The 17800-nt window shown below is 43.6% G+C and overlaps 1 protein-coding gene across 4 annotated transcripts in view; it reads right to left on the reverse strand.

Annotated features, from left to right (window-relative positions):
* Positions 1 to 17600, reverse strand: part of cdc42bpb (CDC42 binding protein kinase beta (DMPK-like)) — a 34040-nt gene extending 16440 nt beyond the window's left edge. For 2 of the 4 annotated variants that reach the window (XM_057823204.1, XM_057823202.1), the window contains exons 1-14: positions 16377 to 17600; positions 12454 to 12545; positions 8714 to 8797; positions 8545 to 8640; positions 8325 to 8473; positions 4515 to 4608; positions 4250 to 4450; positions 2617 to 2865; positions 1232 to 1421; positions 1019 to 1117; positions 815 to 948; positions 494 to 736; positions 322 to 432; positions 39 to 262 (exon numbers count right to left, since the gene is read on the reverse strand). In XM_057823204.1, coding sequence (XP_057679187.1) covers positions 39 to 262; positions 322 to 432; positions 494 to 736; positions 815 to 948; positions 1019 to 1117; positions 1232 to 1421; positions 2617 to 2865; positions 4250 to 4450; positions 4515 to 4608; positions 8325 to 8473; positions 8545 to 8640; positions 8714 to 8797; positions 12454 to 12545; positions 16377 to 16560 — 2150 coding nt within the window. In that variant the 5' untranslated portion in view covers positions 16561 to 17600. The remainder of the gene's footprint in view (positions 1 to 38; positions 263 to 321; positions 433 to 493; positions 737 to 814; positions 949 to 1018; positions 1118 to 1231; positions 1422 to 2616; positions 2866 to 4249; positions 4451 to 4514; positions 4609 to 8324; positions 8474 to 8544; positions 8641 to 8713; positions 8798 to 12453; positions 12546 to 16376) is intronic. The other 2 variants (XM_057823205.1, XM_057823206.1) reach the window with 2 other exon arrangements.
* Between the last annotated feature and the right edge of the window lie 200 nt (positions 17601 to 17800).

Genomic DNA, 17800 nt, shown 5'->3' on the forward strand with positions numbered 1-17800 from the left:
AAACCTGCCGGATCGTCCGGCCGGAGAAAGGGACCGACCTTTCCCGCTTGTCCTTTTCCAGCTTTTCCTTAAGCTGCACGATCTCCTTGTTGGCGGCAAACTGCAAACCCTCCGAGTCACGCAGGTCTTTGCGCAACTTCTTCATCTCAGAGTCCTTCTTCAGCAACTCCTCTTCGTAGAACAGCACCTTCTTGTCGAGTTCGGCCGAAAGCCGAGACGGCTCTTGCCGAGACTCGGGCCCCTCCGCCGCCGCTCCTCGTCCCTATGGGGGTCGAGAGCGTTAAGCGCCAAGACAGACGCTGGCCCGCGGCGACCTCTTACCTTGAGGCGTTGGAGCTCGGCCTCCAGCTGTTTGGCATAAACCTCGCTGCGCTCCTTCAGCTTCTTCTCCTTGGAGGCTTCTGCCGTGGCTTCGTCCAACTGAGCCTCCAGCTGAGGAGAAAAGCACATAAACATCAGATTGTTCTCATTCCCTTCCTGCGCGATCGCCCACCTCCTTGCGGTTCCTCTCGGTCTTGCGGACGTCCTGCTTCATGACCTCCATTTTCTGAAGGAGGGTATCCGCCTCCTCCTCTTTGTCCCGAAGCTGTCGAGAGAGGCGCTGCTTGGAGGAGCGCAGCTCAGCCGTCCTTTCCGAAAGCTCCGAGAACTCCTGGAGGGCCAGCCGTCTCTGGGAATGAGCCTCCTTCAGTTCTTTGGACTGAGATCTCAGGCGCTCCAGGGCCTCCTGCATTTGCTGCGCACAGGACCGGGACAGGCGTCGCGTCAGCTCACTCTTCAGTTTCAAACGGCCGCTTCCGATCGGTCGGCTCACCTTGTGGGCGTCTTCCTTCTCCTGTCTGAGAGTCTTGACCTGCCTGTCCAGGTTCTTCAGCTTGGAGGTGGAACTGTCAATGTCCTGCCTCAGGGTGACCGCCTCCTCCAGCTGGTGCTCCAGCCTATCAGAGTCTAGCAGAGAAGACATAGGGAGTCGTGGGCGAGGAGTTCGTCATGCGGAAAAAAAGTAACGGCCACTCACCTGCCAGCTTCTTCTTCAACCGCTCGATCTCCTCATTCAGTTTCTTGATCTCTTTGTCTCGAGTCAATGTTCCTCCGGTAGACGGAGCCTGTGTTGACTCTGCACTCAGAGACGTGAACAAAAAAAGCAGGTCAAATTTACATGCCACACTCCACGCTAACGCTACAATTTGATGTAGCATACAGGAAACATGGCGAGGAACGGGCGTATCACCTTGCAGTTTGCGGTCGAGTTCCTGCTTTTCCTGCTCCAGACTCCGGATCCTCCTCTGGAAGGACTCCACGTCGCCCGCCTCTTCGCCGCCACCGCGGTCCGAGAAGCGGCTGCCGGTGGTGTAGGTGAAGCCCACGAAGGGGAGGTGTTGCCCCGTGAAGCCGGAATGGGACATCGGCGGGGTGACATCCTGCCAAAGTTAATGTTAATGAATTAATTCACGCGCTCGTTACATCTACATTGGATTACTGTAACTCCCTACTTGCAGCTTGTCCTAAAAGTTCTCTAAAAGGTCTTCAGCTAGTCCAAAACGCAGCAGCAAGACTTTTAACAGGAACTAATAGAAGAGAGCTGTAACTCCAGGCCCTTCACTGGCTTCCAGTCGAGTTTAGAATTAAATTTAAAATCCTCCTTCTTACATTTAAGACCTTTAATAGGTTGGCGCCAGCTTATCTCACCGATGCTCTGGTTCGATATCGCCCCAACAGAACACTCCGCTCTCAGAATGCAGGTCTACTGGTAGTTCCCAGGGTTTCTAAAAGTACTGTCGGAGCTAGAGCCTTTAGCCACCAAACCCCTGTTTTACTGAATCAGCTTCCAACTAATATTAAAGAAGCCGAGACAGTCTGCACATTTAAGATTAAAAAGGTTCTTATTCGACAAAGCTTATGGTCAGGCTAGTTGAAGTCAGATTAGAGTCACAGTTCAGTCTAAGCTGCACTAGAAGCTATCATGCTGGGGGAAGTACAACCACTGAGTTCTATCTCCTTTTTGTCACTCTACCTACCACTTGTCTTACTTTATTTCTATTTTCCAATGTTAATATCTAGTTAACTAGTCGCTTCATCACTAGTCACCCGGTGTCCCCTTTTGGGAGGGGCTATTTTTCAGCTGCAGCCTCCTGACTATCCGGACCCCTGGCTGGATGGACGTCCTCGTTGCCACCCCCGTCTCATCTGGCTAAATGGACCTCTTCTTGTCCCTTTACTGCATCTTTACAGACTGTAACCCCGTCTGCTAATTCCCATTATCAGTCCTGGTGCATCCTGTCTATCCGTCCTGGGAGTGGGTCTTTCCTGACTGTGGTACTCCCCAAGATTTCTCGTTTTCTCCCAAAGAGCTTGGAGTTTGGGGAGTTTTTTCCTTGCCGACATGGAGGGTCCAAGGATGGGGGATGCCCAGGACTTGAACTTTATTTATTCATCTTCATTTACTTCATTTGCTGTTTTTGACTGTGTATCATATTGCCTCTGCAAAGCCCTTTGAGACAACCTTGTTGTGATTTAGGGCTATACAAATGAAACTGAATTGAATTGAATCAAAGTTTACTCAAAGTTCAACTTCCAGGAGACGGGACGCGACAGGACAGGACCGCGACCGCTTACCGGGTTCTTGAGGACGTCGTCGTCCACGTCAAAGTTGGACGTGTCGGTGGGCGAAGACACTTCGGGGATGTAGGGCGCCTCGGCCGAACGGATGTTGTCCCAGTCGATGCCGCTGAAGAAGGGGTGCGTCTTGAAGTCGGAGATCCCGTTGGATCCCAGCCGGCGCTCGCGCGAGCACAGAAGCCTCCCGATCAAGTCCTTGGCCGAATCCGACACGTCGCTCACGTCTGCCGGGAACTGGAATCGCTCCTGAAGCCAGGAAAAGCAGAGACAAAGACGCTCGCCAAAACAATAGAAACACTTCAGCATTTCATTGCCATCGACAGTGAAGGGAATAGTATCTTTTCTCGTATTTACTGTTTAACTGCTTGCATAACTCTAACACATCCAATATAAAATAAATAGTATTTATATCACAGTTTAAGGAAAACAAGCAGAATGAATTTGACATAGGGCATAAGAGATACATGACGCCTTCTTATCATGGAAGCCCAACGCGTGCGTCATGCAACTGACTAAGCAAGATTGACGCTGATGAGGCAAGACATCTACAAGACCACGGCTGCACCACCAACTCCCGCAATCACTTCTTCCGGACAGTCCAGAACAAATGGCGGGACGGTCTGTTCTGTACTACCACAACACCCGATAACAAAAAGAACTCTAATTTTGTTAGCTCTGTGCACAGTGAAGCATGGTGGAGGGAGCATCATGATTTGGGGCTGTTTAGCAACTTCAGGGCCTGGACAACTTGCAATCATTAATGGAAGAATGAATTTAAAAGTTTATCAGGAAGTTTTGCAGGAAAACCTAAGGCCGTCTGTCAGACAGTTGAAGCTAAAAAGGTTTGACTGTTTGTATTACTCTAACACACCCAATATGAAATAAATCGTATTTATATCATAGTTTAAGGAATACAAGCAGAATAAATTTGACATAGGGCATAAGAGATACATGACGCCTTCTTATCATGGAAGCGTGCGTCATGCAACTGACTGAGCAAGATTGACGCTGACGAGGCAAGACATCTACAAGACCACGTCTGCACCACCAACTCCCGCATTCACTTCTTCCGGACAGGCCAGAACAAATGGCGGGATGGTCTGTTCTGTACTACCACAACAACCCAATAACAAAAAGAACTCTAAGTTTGTTAGCTCTGTGCACAGTGAAGCATGGTGGAGGGAGCATCATGATTTGGCATTAGCATTTTCTAGCATTTAAGCTAGCAGACCTTTGCTATGTAAGTTAGCCTATTGTTCTTAGATCCTCGATTATTTATTTTGCTACTAAAATAATCGATAGCTGCAGCCCTAGATATTATGCTAACTTAATGAATTGAATGGCCTCAAAATGAACAGGAAATGACCCCAACATGCAACGAAATGTACAGTTAGTTCCCCAAATCAAGAGGAAGTGACCCGCCGGTACCCTAAAATGAACAAGTGCCATGTCAACCCTCGGTCATCGAGAAGGCCGTAAATTTGTATTAGCGCAGCATCATAATCCTTAGCTAGCGCCCTGTCTTTCGCAGACGACTCCAAACGGAGGTCGCCGAGGGAACGCGCTTCCGATTTAGAAAAGAGGACACGAGGAAGGAAGGAAGCGGGACGAGCGCCCGGGGATGACCGACCTCGTGGTTCATGATCTTTGCGTAGGTTTCCACCAGAGACTCCGCGTAGAAGGGCGTCTCTCCGTACAGCATCTCGTAGACGCACACGCCCAGAGACCACCAGTCGCACTCGGGACCGTAGCGGCCCATGCCGTCCTCCATGGCCTGCAGGATCTCTGGGGAAATGTAGTCCGGCGTGCCCACCGCCACCGAAGACTGCACCTGCGCCGCCCAGGCAAACGGAGCTCGCGCCTGGCTCAAAACGACGTGTCGCGCCATTGCTTACCGTGCCGTCGTCCAACATACGCAGACAGGAGCCAAAGTCGGCCAGGCGAATGTGGCCGTTGACGTCCAGCAGGACGTTGTCGGGTTTAATGTCTCTGTGGGACAGATTTAAAAGGAAACGCCGGTTTGAATGCTATTGGAAAGTTTGAACTACCATTGACAACAATAGTGCTGCAACGATTAATCGATTAACTCTAGTAAGTCGATTAGAAAAATGCTTCAAATCAAATTTTACTGCTTTGAGGATTTGTTTAATTAAAGTGGCGTTGTAATTGTTTTTTTTGAAAGTGTTTGCATGTAGTTTTATTGATTTGTTTGGATACACCGCCCTCTAGTGGCAACAGTGCATATGACATCACTCATTTCACATGGCTGAATCCAGCTGCTCCCTGTTAAGACCTACTTAACCCAATATTGCCAAATGAATATTTGATACACCTAAAATTTCATAATTTTGAGACTAATTTAGAAATTTGACATTTCTTTTTGAAAAAAAATGATGGATGCAAGTCAACACATGCATCTGCAGGTTCCTTGAGAAAAAAAAACAGGATTAAGCAAGAGTTATAGATATCAGAGCGCTTATTACACATATTCATTTTGACTTTTCTTTTTACAAATTTGAAAAAAAGGTTTCATTAGGACCTTATTTTTCAAATTTTGGGATTCTCTGATAATTGCTTCATGTTACAGGTATTTAAGGGATAAGGTAAGTTTTTGTTTAAGCTAATGTTTCTTTACGCATTTGTAATTTATTTTAAAGGCGTATTTAGACTTTTTTCGTCGGAATTTGAGTTTGAACCATTTGTTAAGAGCATTGTAAAAAAAAAAAATCTTAGCATTTTGTAGCAACGCCCCCTAGTGGCTACAGTCAAAATGACATAACATTTCACATGGCTGAATCCAGCTGCTCCCTGGTCAGACCAACATTTTCTAAGTTTTTGTTTGAGCTGATGTTTTTTTTATGCATTCGTAATTTAGTTCATAGGTATATTCAGTCTTTTTTTTTTTTGTGGGAATATGTGTTTGAACCATTTGTTAAGAGCATTGTCGAAAAAAAAAAAAGTTAGCATTTTACAGCAGGTTAGCTAGTAGGCTTTTGCTATGTAAGTTAGCCAATTGTTCTTTGGCTGTACTTAGATCCTCGTTTTTTTTTTTAATAGAATTTGAGGCTTAGCTCAGGTATTTTAAATTCATACGTTCCTTATCCGATAACTTAATTATGTGAACTACTTCATTGATTAATCGACTACTAAAACAATCGATAGCTGCAGCCCTAGCTAAGACCAACACAAGGTTGTAAGTTTTTGTTTGAGCTAATATGATTGTTTATAGGTATATTCAGTCGTTTTTTGTGGGAATATGTGTTTAAATCATTTAAAAGCATCGTTAAAAAAAAAGTTAACTTTTCATAGCATGTAAGCTAGCGGGCTTTTGCAATGTAAGTTAGCCAATTGTTCTTTTGATGTACTTAGATCCTCATTTATTTTTTAATTCCGTTTGAGGCTCAGCTCAACTATTTTAATTTTCTACTTTCCTTATCCGATTACTCGATTACTCGAATTAGTTCATCGATTAATCGACCACTTAAACAATCGATAGCTGAAGCCCTAGCCAAGACCAACACAAGGTTGTAAGTTTTTGTTTAAGCTAATATGATTGTTTATGGATTCGTAATTTAGTTTAGAGGTATATTTAGCAGTTTTTTGTAGGAATATGTGTTTGATGTTAGCATTTGTTAAGAACATTGAAAAAAAAAGTTATCTTTGCTATACAAGTTAACCAATTGTTCTTTTGTTGTATTTAAATCCTCATTTATTTATTTTTCTATACCGTTTGAGGCTCAGCTCAGGTATTTTATTATTTTCCTTATCCGATTACTCGATTATTCGAATTAGTTCATCTATTAATTGACTACAAAAATAATCGATAGCTGCAGCCCTAGCCAAAACAAACATAAGGTTGTAAGCTTTTCTTTGCCCTAATATGACTGTTTATGCATTCATAATTTAGTTTAGAGGTATACTTAGTCGTTTTTTGTGGGAATATGTGTTTAAACCATTTAAAAGCATCGTTAAAAAAGAAAAAAAAGTTAGCATTTCATAGCATGTAAGCAAGCTTGGCATGTAAATTAGCGAATTGTTCTACTTAGATCTTTTATTTTTTTATACCGTTTGAGGCTCAGCTCAGGTATTTTAATTTTTTATGTTCCTTATCTGATTACTCGATTATTCGAACTAGTTCATCGATTAATCGACGACTAAAATAATCGATAGCCAAGACCAACACAAGGTCGTAAGTTTTTGTTTGAGCTAATATAATTGTTTATGCATTCGGAATTTAGTTTAGAGCAGTACTTCTCAAATGGTGGGGCCAGGGGGGCGCAGAGCGATGCCAGGGGTGGCGCGAGTGACCTCGGGGAACATGCTTTTTTTTTTTTTTTTTTTGGCCGTACTAGAATAAAGTGTACTTGCACATCCACTCCGTGGGTGGCAGTGGCGCTCTCATTTTCAAAGTGCGTGCAGTATTTTTGAAGGTAAGCAAGAGCACACGGAAGAGACTCATGTAGGGCTGGACTCACGCTGCGACCCACTGTCTTCTCCGGTTCTCACGTGTCCGGCCGAGAAGTGCCGTTTTCGGCTTGGGATCGTCACGACCACCGCCCTCACCTACGGTTCTCCCTCGGCCGCCGAGAATGCGCTTTTTTCGGGCCGTTTGCCTTTTGGCTTTGACTTTTAATATAGTGGGAAATGAGGAAAGACCACTGTTTGCTGAGTCTAAAAATGATTATAGCGGAGAGTCTGAAGCCAAATCAGTTAAGACGCCACTTAAAGACATTAGAACTCAATCTCATTGATAAGCCGCTTGATTGTTTTTCAGCGAAAACGTGCCGAATATTCCCAATTGTCACAATCGTCCCGCTTTGTCAGTGTTATATCAGTAAACCAGTGATCACTGTGGTGAATCGGCGAAAATAAAAACTTTCCTTCTGTCCAAAGACACTTTTTTCCCCCTTCTATTCAGTTTTGTTTTTTTCGGTCAAATTTTTTTGGCATGTTGTCTTGAAGAGTAAATGTTTCTAATCAATGTGAATTTGTTATTATTTACTGATTTTATTACATTTTATTTTTCAGTATCAAATGGTCAAAAATGTACCTTGAGTGTATTTTTACAGTTTGGATGTGACTTTTTTATTTATTTATTTTTTTTTTTTACTTCAGGCAAATTGATACGCGTTAAGTCTTTTCTGTTACAAGCAAAACAATGTTAATAAAGTTATATTTTATTATAAGTTGATCTATGTTACTTTTTTCTTTAATAGAAAAAAAGGACACAATGTTAGGCTGAGGCGTACTTATAATAGTACTGTTTACAGTGGCGGCAGAGAGTTTGGGGGGGGGCGCGAAACATTTACGTCTTCCTTGGGGGGGCGTAACAGAAAATAATTGAGAAGCACTGGTTTAGAGGTATATTTAGCACGTTTTGTGAGATTATGTTTTTGGACTATTTGTTAAGGGTATTGTTTAAAAATTAAAAAAAATAGCTAAAAGATGAAAAAAGTTTCTTTTATAGCATTTAAGAAATCAATGTAACTAAATGCACTTTCAAAACAAACCATGACAATGTCACTCTAAATAAACGAATCCTCGAAGCAGCAAAATTTGATTCGAAGTTTTTTTCTAATTGAATTACTCGAGTCAATCGATTAAACCTGCGCCCCCGCATCTAATCCACTCGGATGAACGTCCGTCCCCAGCCCTGACCCTTGATAGGACGGCTATCGCCATCGACGGTGGCCATTAGGTCTCACCTGTGAATGTAGCGCTGCCGGTGGATCGAGTGCACGGCCAGCACCATTTCGGCCACGTAGAACTTGGCCATGTCTTCCGGCAGACGGTCCCCAAATTTACTGAGCAGCGTCAACAGGTCCCCGCCTACGTAGTAGTCCATCACCAGGTACTGCGGGCGGGGGCGACGGAGCTCAATACCAGCACGATTCCAGTTTCTTCACGAGACTGCCGACTACTCACCAGGTAGTTTTCGTCTTGAAAAGCAAAGTGCAGCGTGGTGATCCACTGGCTGTCTCCTCTCACGAGCACGTCGCGCTCCTCGCGAAAGCACGCCGTCTGTTAAAAAAAAAGTATTAAAGCGCGGTCACGACCGTGACGGACATCCGCCCGCCTGTCATTCGCTTTTTACCTCAGCTCGCTTCAACATGTCCCACTTATTGAGGATCTTCATGGCGTAAACCCTCTCCGTTTGCTTCATCTTCACCACGGCGACCTTAGACAAAAACATCAACATTGGCTAATCTGTTGACAATTTGCCATACAAGGCTCATGATAACGACGATCTCGAAATAAGGCGGTATGCAGTCCCTGACAAAAGTCTTGTCGCTTATCCATTTTGTAGAAACAACTGCTAATAACCTGACTTTTAATTATTCAATTGGTTACAGAAATGGCTCATATGAACGCTAAGACCCTCCCAAATGATGTTGAATGAACAAAATTATATTTGTTTCACTGAAAAGAGATTCATCATTTCATGAAGGCATAAAGGTACAATTTTGGCAAGACAAAAGTTGTGTTGCCTACAGAAAGTAGTGTGAAAATTGAACAAAAAATGTACTTCAAATACAAAAATATGTTACATAACATAAGCGAATTAAGTAGTGGTGCTGTGAGATCCAAATTTAATATTTTGTATGACTTCTATCGGCAAGGATTCATACAATTTAATGATGAAGTCATCAGGAACATCAAAGAAAGCAGTCTTGCATGTCTCCCAGAGTTCATCATCATTCTTGGGTTTCGTCTTCCATGCTTCCTCTTTCATCGTGTTCATGTCTGGTGACTGGGCTGGCCAGTCCTGGAGGATCTTCATCTTCTTTGCCTTGAGGAACTTTGAGGTAGAGATTGAAGTATGCGATGGAGCACCATCCTGCTGCAGAATTTGTCAAGATTTGTTGATATTTCAGATAGCGCTTATTTTACATGTATTGACCAAGTACAATGCTGCTATGTTAGCGAATTAGGCTAGCGGCCGGCAGGCGTAACAGGAGCTTTTCAGGCGAAAAATCTTGTGAATAAATGCTTAAACCCCCAAATTCTTCATAGATATGGACGTAAAACAGTCTCGATTCTTAGTTAAATGCAAAGAAACCGTGCAGCAAGCGTTTATTTTACGTATATTGTCGAAGTACAATGCTACTCTGTAAGCAAATGAGGCTAGCGGCAGGAACATCAAAGAAAGCAGTCTTGCATGCCTCCCAGAGTTCATCAACATTCTTGGGTTTCTCTTTCATCCTACCCCAGACATGCTCAATGATCTTCATGTCTGGTGACTGGGCTGGCCAGTCCTGGAGGATCTTGATCTTCTTTGCCTTGAGGAACGTTGAGGTAGAGATTGAAGTATGCGATGGAGCACCATCCTGCTGCAGAATTTGTCCCTTTTTATGGTTAGGAATGGAAGAGGCATCTAAGACTTATTGTTATTTCAGACTATTTATATTGCCTTCCACCCTGCAGATCTCTCGCACATCCCTGTATTGGATGTAACCCCAGACCATGATTTTGCCACCACCAAACTTCACTGTTTTGTGGCAAAAGGTGGATTTTTCTGATGAATCTTATATTGAATTACACCACAGTCGCCTCAAATATTGCAGGAGACTTACTGGAGCCCACATGGTGGTTGCAAAATCATGGTCTGGAGTTACATCCAGTATGGGGGCGTGCGAGAGATCTGCAGGGTGAAAGGTAACATAAATAGTCTAAAATATCAACAAATCTTAGCTGCCTCTTCCATTCCTAACCATGAAAAGGGACAAATTCTGCAGCAGGATGGTGCTCCATCGCATACTTCAAAGTTCCTCAAGGCAAAGAAGATCAAGATCCTCCAGGACTGGCCAGCCCAGTCACCAGACATGAACAGGATGAAAGAGGAAGCATGGAAGACGAAACCCAAGAATGTTGATGAATTCTGGGAGGCATGCAAAACTGCTTTCTTTGATGTTCCTGATGACTTCACCAATAAATTGTATGAATCCTTGCCGAAGCCCATGGAAGTCAAATAAAATATTATGTTATGTAACTTTTTTTTGTATTTAAAGTACATTTTTTGTTCAATTTTCACACTACTTTCTGTAGTCGACAAAACTTTTGTCTTGCCAAAATTTGACCTTTATGTCTTCATTAAATAATAAATCTTTTTTCAGTGAAACAAATATATTTTTGGACATTCAACATCATTTGGGAGGCTCTTAGCTTTCATATGAGCCATTTCTGAAACCAACTGAATAATTAAAAGTCAGGTTATTAGTACTGGTGCACGATAATTATTGGTCCGATAATTATCGGTCCGATGATAGGCATTATGACGTCATCCCGATAAATCAAATAACATTATTAATAGGACCGATAATATGTACTGTGCTGGCTTTACAGTTTACACACTAGTATGGCAAAGCAGTTGACCTTTTGTGGGGCATTGCTCCCACCTGCTGGTCAGAATAATTCGCTGCATCTATTTTTTGTCACACAAGCTCATTCACATACACATTGCGGTGTCTAGCGGTAGCATTGACAATCGTGAATGCTTTCTGTTACGTTTCCGCCTCGGAAATATATGTCTAAGTATTTTATGTTTGCTATAACATATGGATGCGCAACATATGTTTACTTCTGTGGTGAAGGGTCATATGTACAGAACTTAATAAGTTGTTGTGTTATAGAAGCCAGCCAATGCTTTAGTCGCTCAAGCTAGTGTGCTATGCTATACTATAATAGTTGTGTATATAAGTGTATTGTGCAGTTTGTTGTATATTGAGTATTGAGTATGTGTATTTTTCTGTTGTACTTTCACAATATTAAGACGAGTGTCTTCCCATAAAAGCAAGAAAGGACCAAGCCTTGTGGTTAATGGAAGTGCATTAATTTTTAGCTGGCTATCGGGCAGTACAGAAGTGAAACGCACTGTTTTTGTTCATGTCATTATGAAAAATCTGGTGAGATCAAAGGCAAATCTTTGTTGAATCCACCATTAGTTTTTTTGGTTTTTTTAAACCTCCAGGTGTGATAAAACTCAGGTTATACATTTAAAAAATTATATATTTATTATCGGTTATCGGTATGGGCTTTGAGGAGCAGGAAGTTATCGATATTGGTATCGGTTTCAAAAAATGGATATCATGCACCCCTAGTTATTAGCAATTGTTTCTACAAAATGGATAAGCGACAAGACTTTTGTCAGGAACGGTATATAGTCGAACCGTCTCAAAATATGATTCGAATTCACATAATAATGCTATTTAAGACTTTTTTTATCCTGTCGTACGCACTTTAAATGAGGCATCGAAAATGAATTGAGAATCATGGCCATTAGAAATGAATGGGAATGATTTTGGCGAATTTTGGAAAAATTTTAGAAAAATTTAAATGGATGTTTTAGAGCGTGTTTGATGCATTAGGCAATTTTCCAGCTTTTTTTTCTTAAAAAAAAAAAAAAAAAAACACATTTTAGAATGATTTCCTCCAAATACAACTCACAAATCTGGTCAAATTCCTCCAAAAACCTTTTTTAAGACACACCTCCGCTACACGCGATGGGCGTTACTTGCGCCCGCGCGGGATTGCCCGGGCAGCGAGGCGTGTCGGGGACGCGCCCGCCAGTAGGTATGCGTCTGAAGCACGATCGTCATTCGGCTCTGCCGCGATTGCGCAATAGGAAAGCCGCCGTCGTCGCTCGCTCTGTTTGTTTGCGGAATGTCGGGCGGATCCGTCCGATCGGGAGCGCCCAGAAACAATACAGGAATGCGGGTCGGCCGGCGGAGTTCGACAGGAAGCCGGGAGCCGCAAACAGGAAATGCGGGAAAAGGCTCGCCTCCGCGCAGGAAGCCGGCCGACCGAGGGGGAAGAAGAGAGAAGACTGACACTTACCTCGCCGAAAGCTCCGCGTCCGATCACCTTCAACATCTCAAAGTCATCCCGGTGCAGTCGTAGCTCTTTGACGGCCGAGGTGAAGGGTTTCACTGCGCGCACACAAAAAAACCCACAAATGATTAACTCTAATCATCCTGATGCTTTGAGTTTTGATCAGGGGTGTCCAAAACCCTAACCTTTTTTATATACAGTGGTATGAAAAAGTCAGTGGGGAGAACAAGTATTTGATACACTGCCAATGGGAAAACCCTGCCAATGGGTTTTCCCATTGGCAGTGTACCAAGTACTTGTATCTACCTCATAACTATCGCTTAATTGTATTTTTTTTTTGTTACTTTCGCATTTTCTCCGATATGTTAGAAGATAAATAATCGATCCAAATAAAGATAAATTGAAAAAAACAACAACAAAAAAACGTTTAAAAGGGTAAATATATGAAAAAGACAATCTCGACCAGTCCTTAATGTTTGCGATTTCTGCATCGTGACCCTTGTTATATGACCATGTTTCACCCATAGAATCCCCCAAAAATCCAGCTGTGGCCATTCACAGCTGTGGCTTGACACTCAGTGATAGATGGAGTTTTTGGATCGAAACAAGGTAAGTACGCGATAATATCTCGTTAAAGTCATGTCGTCTTTAATTCTGCTCTTACCTCCAGATGGGGCAGAGCATTATCAGGCTTATCATTCCTTCATTTTATTTTTTTTATGACTGTGGTCAAGCCCACCTCCAGCGTAAAAGCATATTTCAAGCTAGGCGCTAACGCTAATGCGTCCTGCCTGCCGCTCTATCTCCTTGCTGACGTAATTGCTGCATAAATTCCGATTTGGGAGACTTGACAGTTCAGACCGACGCCACATTCTGGAAAAATGTGGCCCAGATTGGATTTAAAATGGGCCACTTCAATGCGACTTGTCCCGTCCGGACCGTCAACGTAATGCCTCGAGTTGGAAAAACACGAAAAAATCAGATTTGTGCATTAAGACCTGCGGTCTGAACTAGGGCTGCAGCTATCGAATATTTTAGTTGTCGATTAATCAATGGACTAGTTAGTTCGAATCGGATAGTAATCGGATAAGGAACATGAAAAATTACCTGAGCTGAGCCTCAAACGGTATAATTTTATTTTATTTTTTTAAAAGAGGATTTATGTACAGCAAAAGAACAATTGGATAACTTACATAGAAAAAGTGAGCTAGCTTAAATACTATGAAATGCTAGTTGTTGTTTTTTTAACACAATGCCCATAACAAATGGTTCAGACACATATTCCAACAAAAAAATGGCTAAATATACCTATAAACTACATTATGATTGCATTAATAAACATTAACTCAGACAAAAACTTAGGTTAAATTGGTCTTAACAGGGAGCGGTTGGATTAAGCCATGTGAAAAGAGGCAGACCAGAGGGCAGTTTATCCACTCTAATCAATAAAACTAAATGCAAACACTTTCAAAATAAACCATTACAACGCAAATTTAATTAAACGAATACTCGAAGCAACAAAATTTAATCCGAATATTTTTTCCTAATCGAATACTCGAGTTAATCGATTAATCGTTGCAGCACTAGTCTGAAGTGAACCTAGCCGTAGAGAGAGCCCCTTCAGTACGCACATATCACTGGAATCGAGTCCGCGTTTTTTCCTGTGACTTCGCAGTCGGTACTGGCAGCGTGTGTGTATTTCTGACGCACACAGAGCAGAGCGCAAAAAAATGGATGAAGGATGGACATAAGAAGGTTTTCAAGAAAGTGAATATTTATCACTGCTGATAGAAACAGTTTGTTAGCTCTAGCCCCCAAGCTAAGAGCAGAAAGTCCCATGTAATTTATAAACCAAATGTTCTGTGACTTGCACACTACCGACAATCTCTGCACACGTCTTACCTTTGTATTTTTGTGGTCAAGTTACATCCCAGCTCTAAAATTACGCTAGCTGCCGCTAGCTAGTTAGTCTGAAATGCATTGAGAAAGTTCTGGTTGTTTATAGTTTAGTGTACACTCTTTTAGTGCTGCAACGATTAATCGATTAACTCGAGGATTCGATTAGAAAAAAATATTCGAATGAAATTTTATTGCTTCGAGTATTCGTTTGATGAAAGTGGCGTTGTAATGGTTTATTTTGAAAGTGTTTGCATTTAGTTTTATTGATTAGGGTGGATACACTGCTCTCTGGTCTGCCTCATTTCACATGACTAAATCCAACTGCTCCCTGTTAAGACCAACATAAGCTAAGTTGTTGTTTGAGCTCATGTTTTTTATGCATTCATAATTTAGTTTATAGGCATATTTAGCCGTTTTTGTGGGAATACGTGTCTGAACTTAGCATTTTATAGCAATGAAGCTAGCAGACATAGATCCTCATTTTATTTATTTATTTTTTTTAATACCGTTTGAGGCTCAGCTCAGGTATTTTAAATTTTTCATGTTCCCCTTATCCGATTACTCGATTATTCGAACTAACTACTTCATCGATTAATCGACTACTGAAATAATCAATAGCTGCAGCCCTACACTCTTTTACCACTATGTTTGGGGTGATTTCCTTCTGGAGCATCAGCTGTGTTTCTCACTTTAGCATAGATGATTCAGATTCGGATTCAGAGATTAGTACAGGAGCTGAGCTCATTCACGTATGATTATTATCAATGGATAGTCATTAGATACACTAATAATAGTCACTCCACCACCTTTATTGGCCTGTAGGAGTCAGAGCAGAGGAGGAAAAAGTGAGAGGGGAGAGAGCTCAACTCGAACTGTGAGTAGGAGAGTAATGATTAGAAAGGGGAGAAAGCCAAGATTATATATAGCATACATACACAATAGGAGTGGGAAAATCTTGGTACCTCATGATACGATACGATTTGTGATACAAAGTTCACGATAATGATGATCTGACGATATGGCGATACGACATTTATCGATGCATTGGTCAGGAAATCGTTCTAGGATATTCTACAAACAACTAATAAACAGAAACACAAGCTTTTGCTGTGAATTGGTATGAGTTTATCACTAGTAGACGTCCAATCCACTTGAACTGGGAGGGTGGCAGCCATCCCTCCCACTTCAAACGGATTGAACGTCTATGGCCCGTAGTGGCAGCCAATGAGGTACTTTTGGGCCATTTACCTGTTGATTTTCAGTTACTTCCTTTTGATTTTGGGGTATTTTATGGGCCTCTTCCAGTTTATTTTGAGTTACAGAACAGGAAATAACCTGAGAATCATCCAAATGAATAGGCAGTGACTCAACCTCAACAGAAAATGACCTGTAAATGCCCTAAAATGAACAGCAAGTGACCTGTAAATGCCCTGAAAATCGGACAGAATGACTGAATGCTCTGGTTTCGAATGAACGAACGTTCTGAGTCCAAATGGATTGGGCGTTGAGTTAAGTGAGACACTATTATGGTGGAAGATTTTGGTAGCAGCTTGTTGATTCATTTTTATTCCTTTTTTTAAGACATTGACACCTTTTCACAACGATATCTCGATTCACGGCAGGTCATATCGATAACCTTTTGGGATACAAAGTACCACGATATATCACCATTTCCATATTTTGTCACACCACTAATACACAATGTGTGTATATATAGCTATTAATGTTTTGTGCTTGTACACAACTTTCACTTACACCCTGTGCATCTCCAGGGGGCTAAGCCCCGCCTTTTTAAAAACTAGTGCCGCCCCTGGATTGGACCTCTAGCGCCGTTAATGGGGTGTTTTGAATACCAATGCTAACTACTACAACACATACCTTCTGAATTCTATACACAGAGGCACGGCAAGGCAGTTCGTACCCCATAGGAGCTTTTTGAACTACGTTTGAAGCTGAAATTGTTGCGATGGCCACGCCCAAAAGTCGGTACGGAGCCCCCCGAAGGTAAAAGGCTCGGTCGGGGTTCTTACCCCAGTCCAGGAAGTCGGTGACGTGCTTCTCCCTCTTGAGCGGACAGTTGGAGCACTCGCTGTGCACGCAGAGGAGGAGGTCGAGGAGCGTCTCGACGCTCAGGCAACCCGCCGGTGACCGCTCCAGCAGAATCTCCTCCAGGCGCTTCAGGCGCTCCGTCGCCGCCGACGATGACGACGACATGCTCGCTCGCTCGCTCCGGCCTGGCAGGCTCCAAAGCTAAAGCTTCCACGATAAGCTCCGTTAGCTCGTTAGCTCCGAGCCAACATTCCCGACCCCGTTTCGAAGATCGTCCGGCCTGTTTGAGTTCGCACAACGTTAATCCCGAGCAAATATCGCCTTTTTCGTCCGGGGCTCTCGCCGCCAGTCGACGACGTCGAGTCCGAGTCTTGCGTCCGTCCGTCCGTCTGTCCTCACGACGTTAGCGTGCGGCGCGGTGCCGCCGCCGTTCCATGCTAGCCTAGCAGCTCCTGCTAGCGAACAGACCGACGGACGACTTGTCGGCCGCCCCCGGGGACGATTACGGTGCGTTTTTGTCCGAGCGGTTTTGACGAGACGACCGCTTCGCGTCAATCCAGGTCGCCTCCCTCGACTAGCAGTCTCGCACTGGTCGCCGCGTCCGTCCAGCCGCACTCGGCAGCGCTTCCGCTGAGGCGGGCGGGCGAGCGGCCACGCTTTCAAAACAAGAGGCTCTCACATACAGACGGTCGCCAGCGCCGTCGGCAAAGGGCCGGCCGTCGGTTTCGTCGCGTCCTTCCGACGCTCGGCGTCATCCGACGTCCAGTTTTTGGCGAAGGCGCCTCTCGGAACCGTGCGGAGAGGCCGAAGAAAGACTTTTGTTTTGAAAATAGAAATCCAAATCCCCGGAAGTCGTCCTTTTCCTTTCCGTCCGCGTCGCTGGCGATGGAGCAGAATTGTCACGGGCCCCGCCTTCCCTGCCGGAAACGCTACGGAGACGTGACGTCACGTCATGATTCTTCGGGAGCCAGGAGGAGACTGGAACGTGACGTGGACGCGGCGTGACGTCATCAGAGCCGACGCCTGACAACAAACAGCTTTCGACAACAATCACAAAGGCCCGTCGCGGTGCATTCTGGGAAAGGAGGGAGCGGGCTAAAGACAAAGACGTCTTTGAATTGGCTGTCAATGATTGTTTCAGTGCCATTGACGGCGCTAGACGTCCGTCGTTCCAGTACTGCAGTTATTCAAAATAAAAGCCCTAAATTCAAAAACTGTTTTCAAAATAAAAGCTCCGAATTCATCCGACGCCATCTCTTACACACACACGCGTGTTCTCTTGTACTTAGTGGCCTTTCCAGAAGCAGCCAATCACTGAGCAGATGGTTGTCACGGTAACAATCACATGCTCCTATCTGTCCCAGATTACCCCCCCCCACCCCCCTTCCCTTTTAATCCCACCCTC

This window comes from Corythoichthys intestinalis, chromosome 19, assembly GCF_030265065.1.
Source record: "Corythoichthys intestinalis isolate RoL2023-P3 chromosome 19, ASM3026506v1, whole genome shotgun sequence".
Taxonomy (NCBI): Eukaryota; Metazoa; Chordata; class Actinopteri; order Syngnathiformes; family Syngnathidae; genus Corythoichthys; species Corythoichthys intestinalis.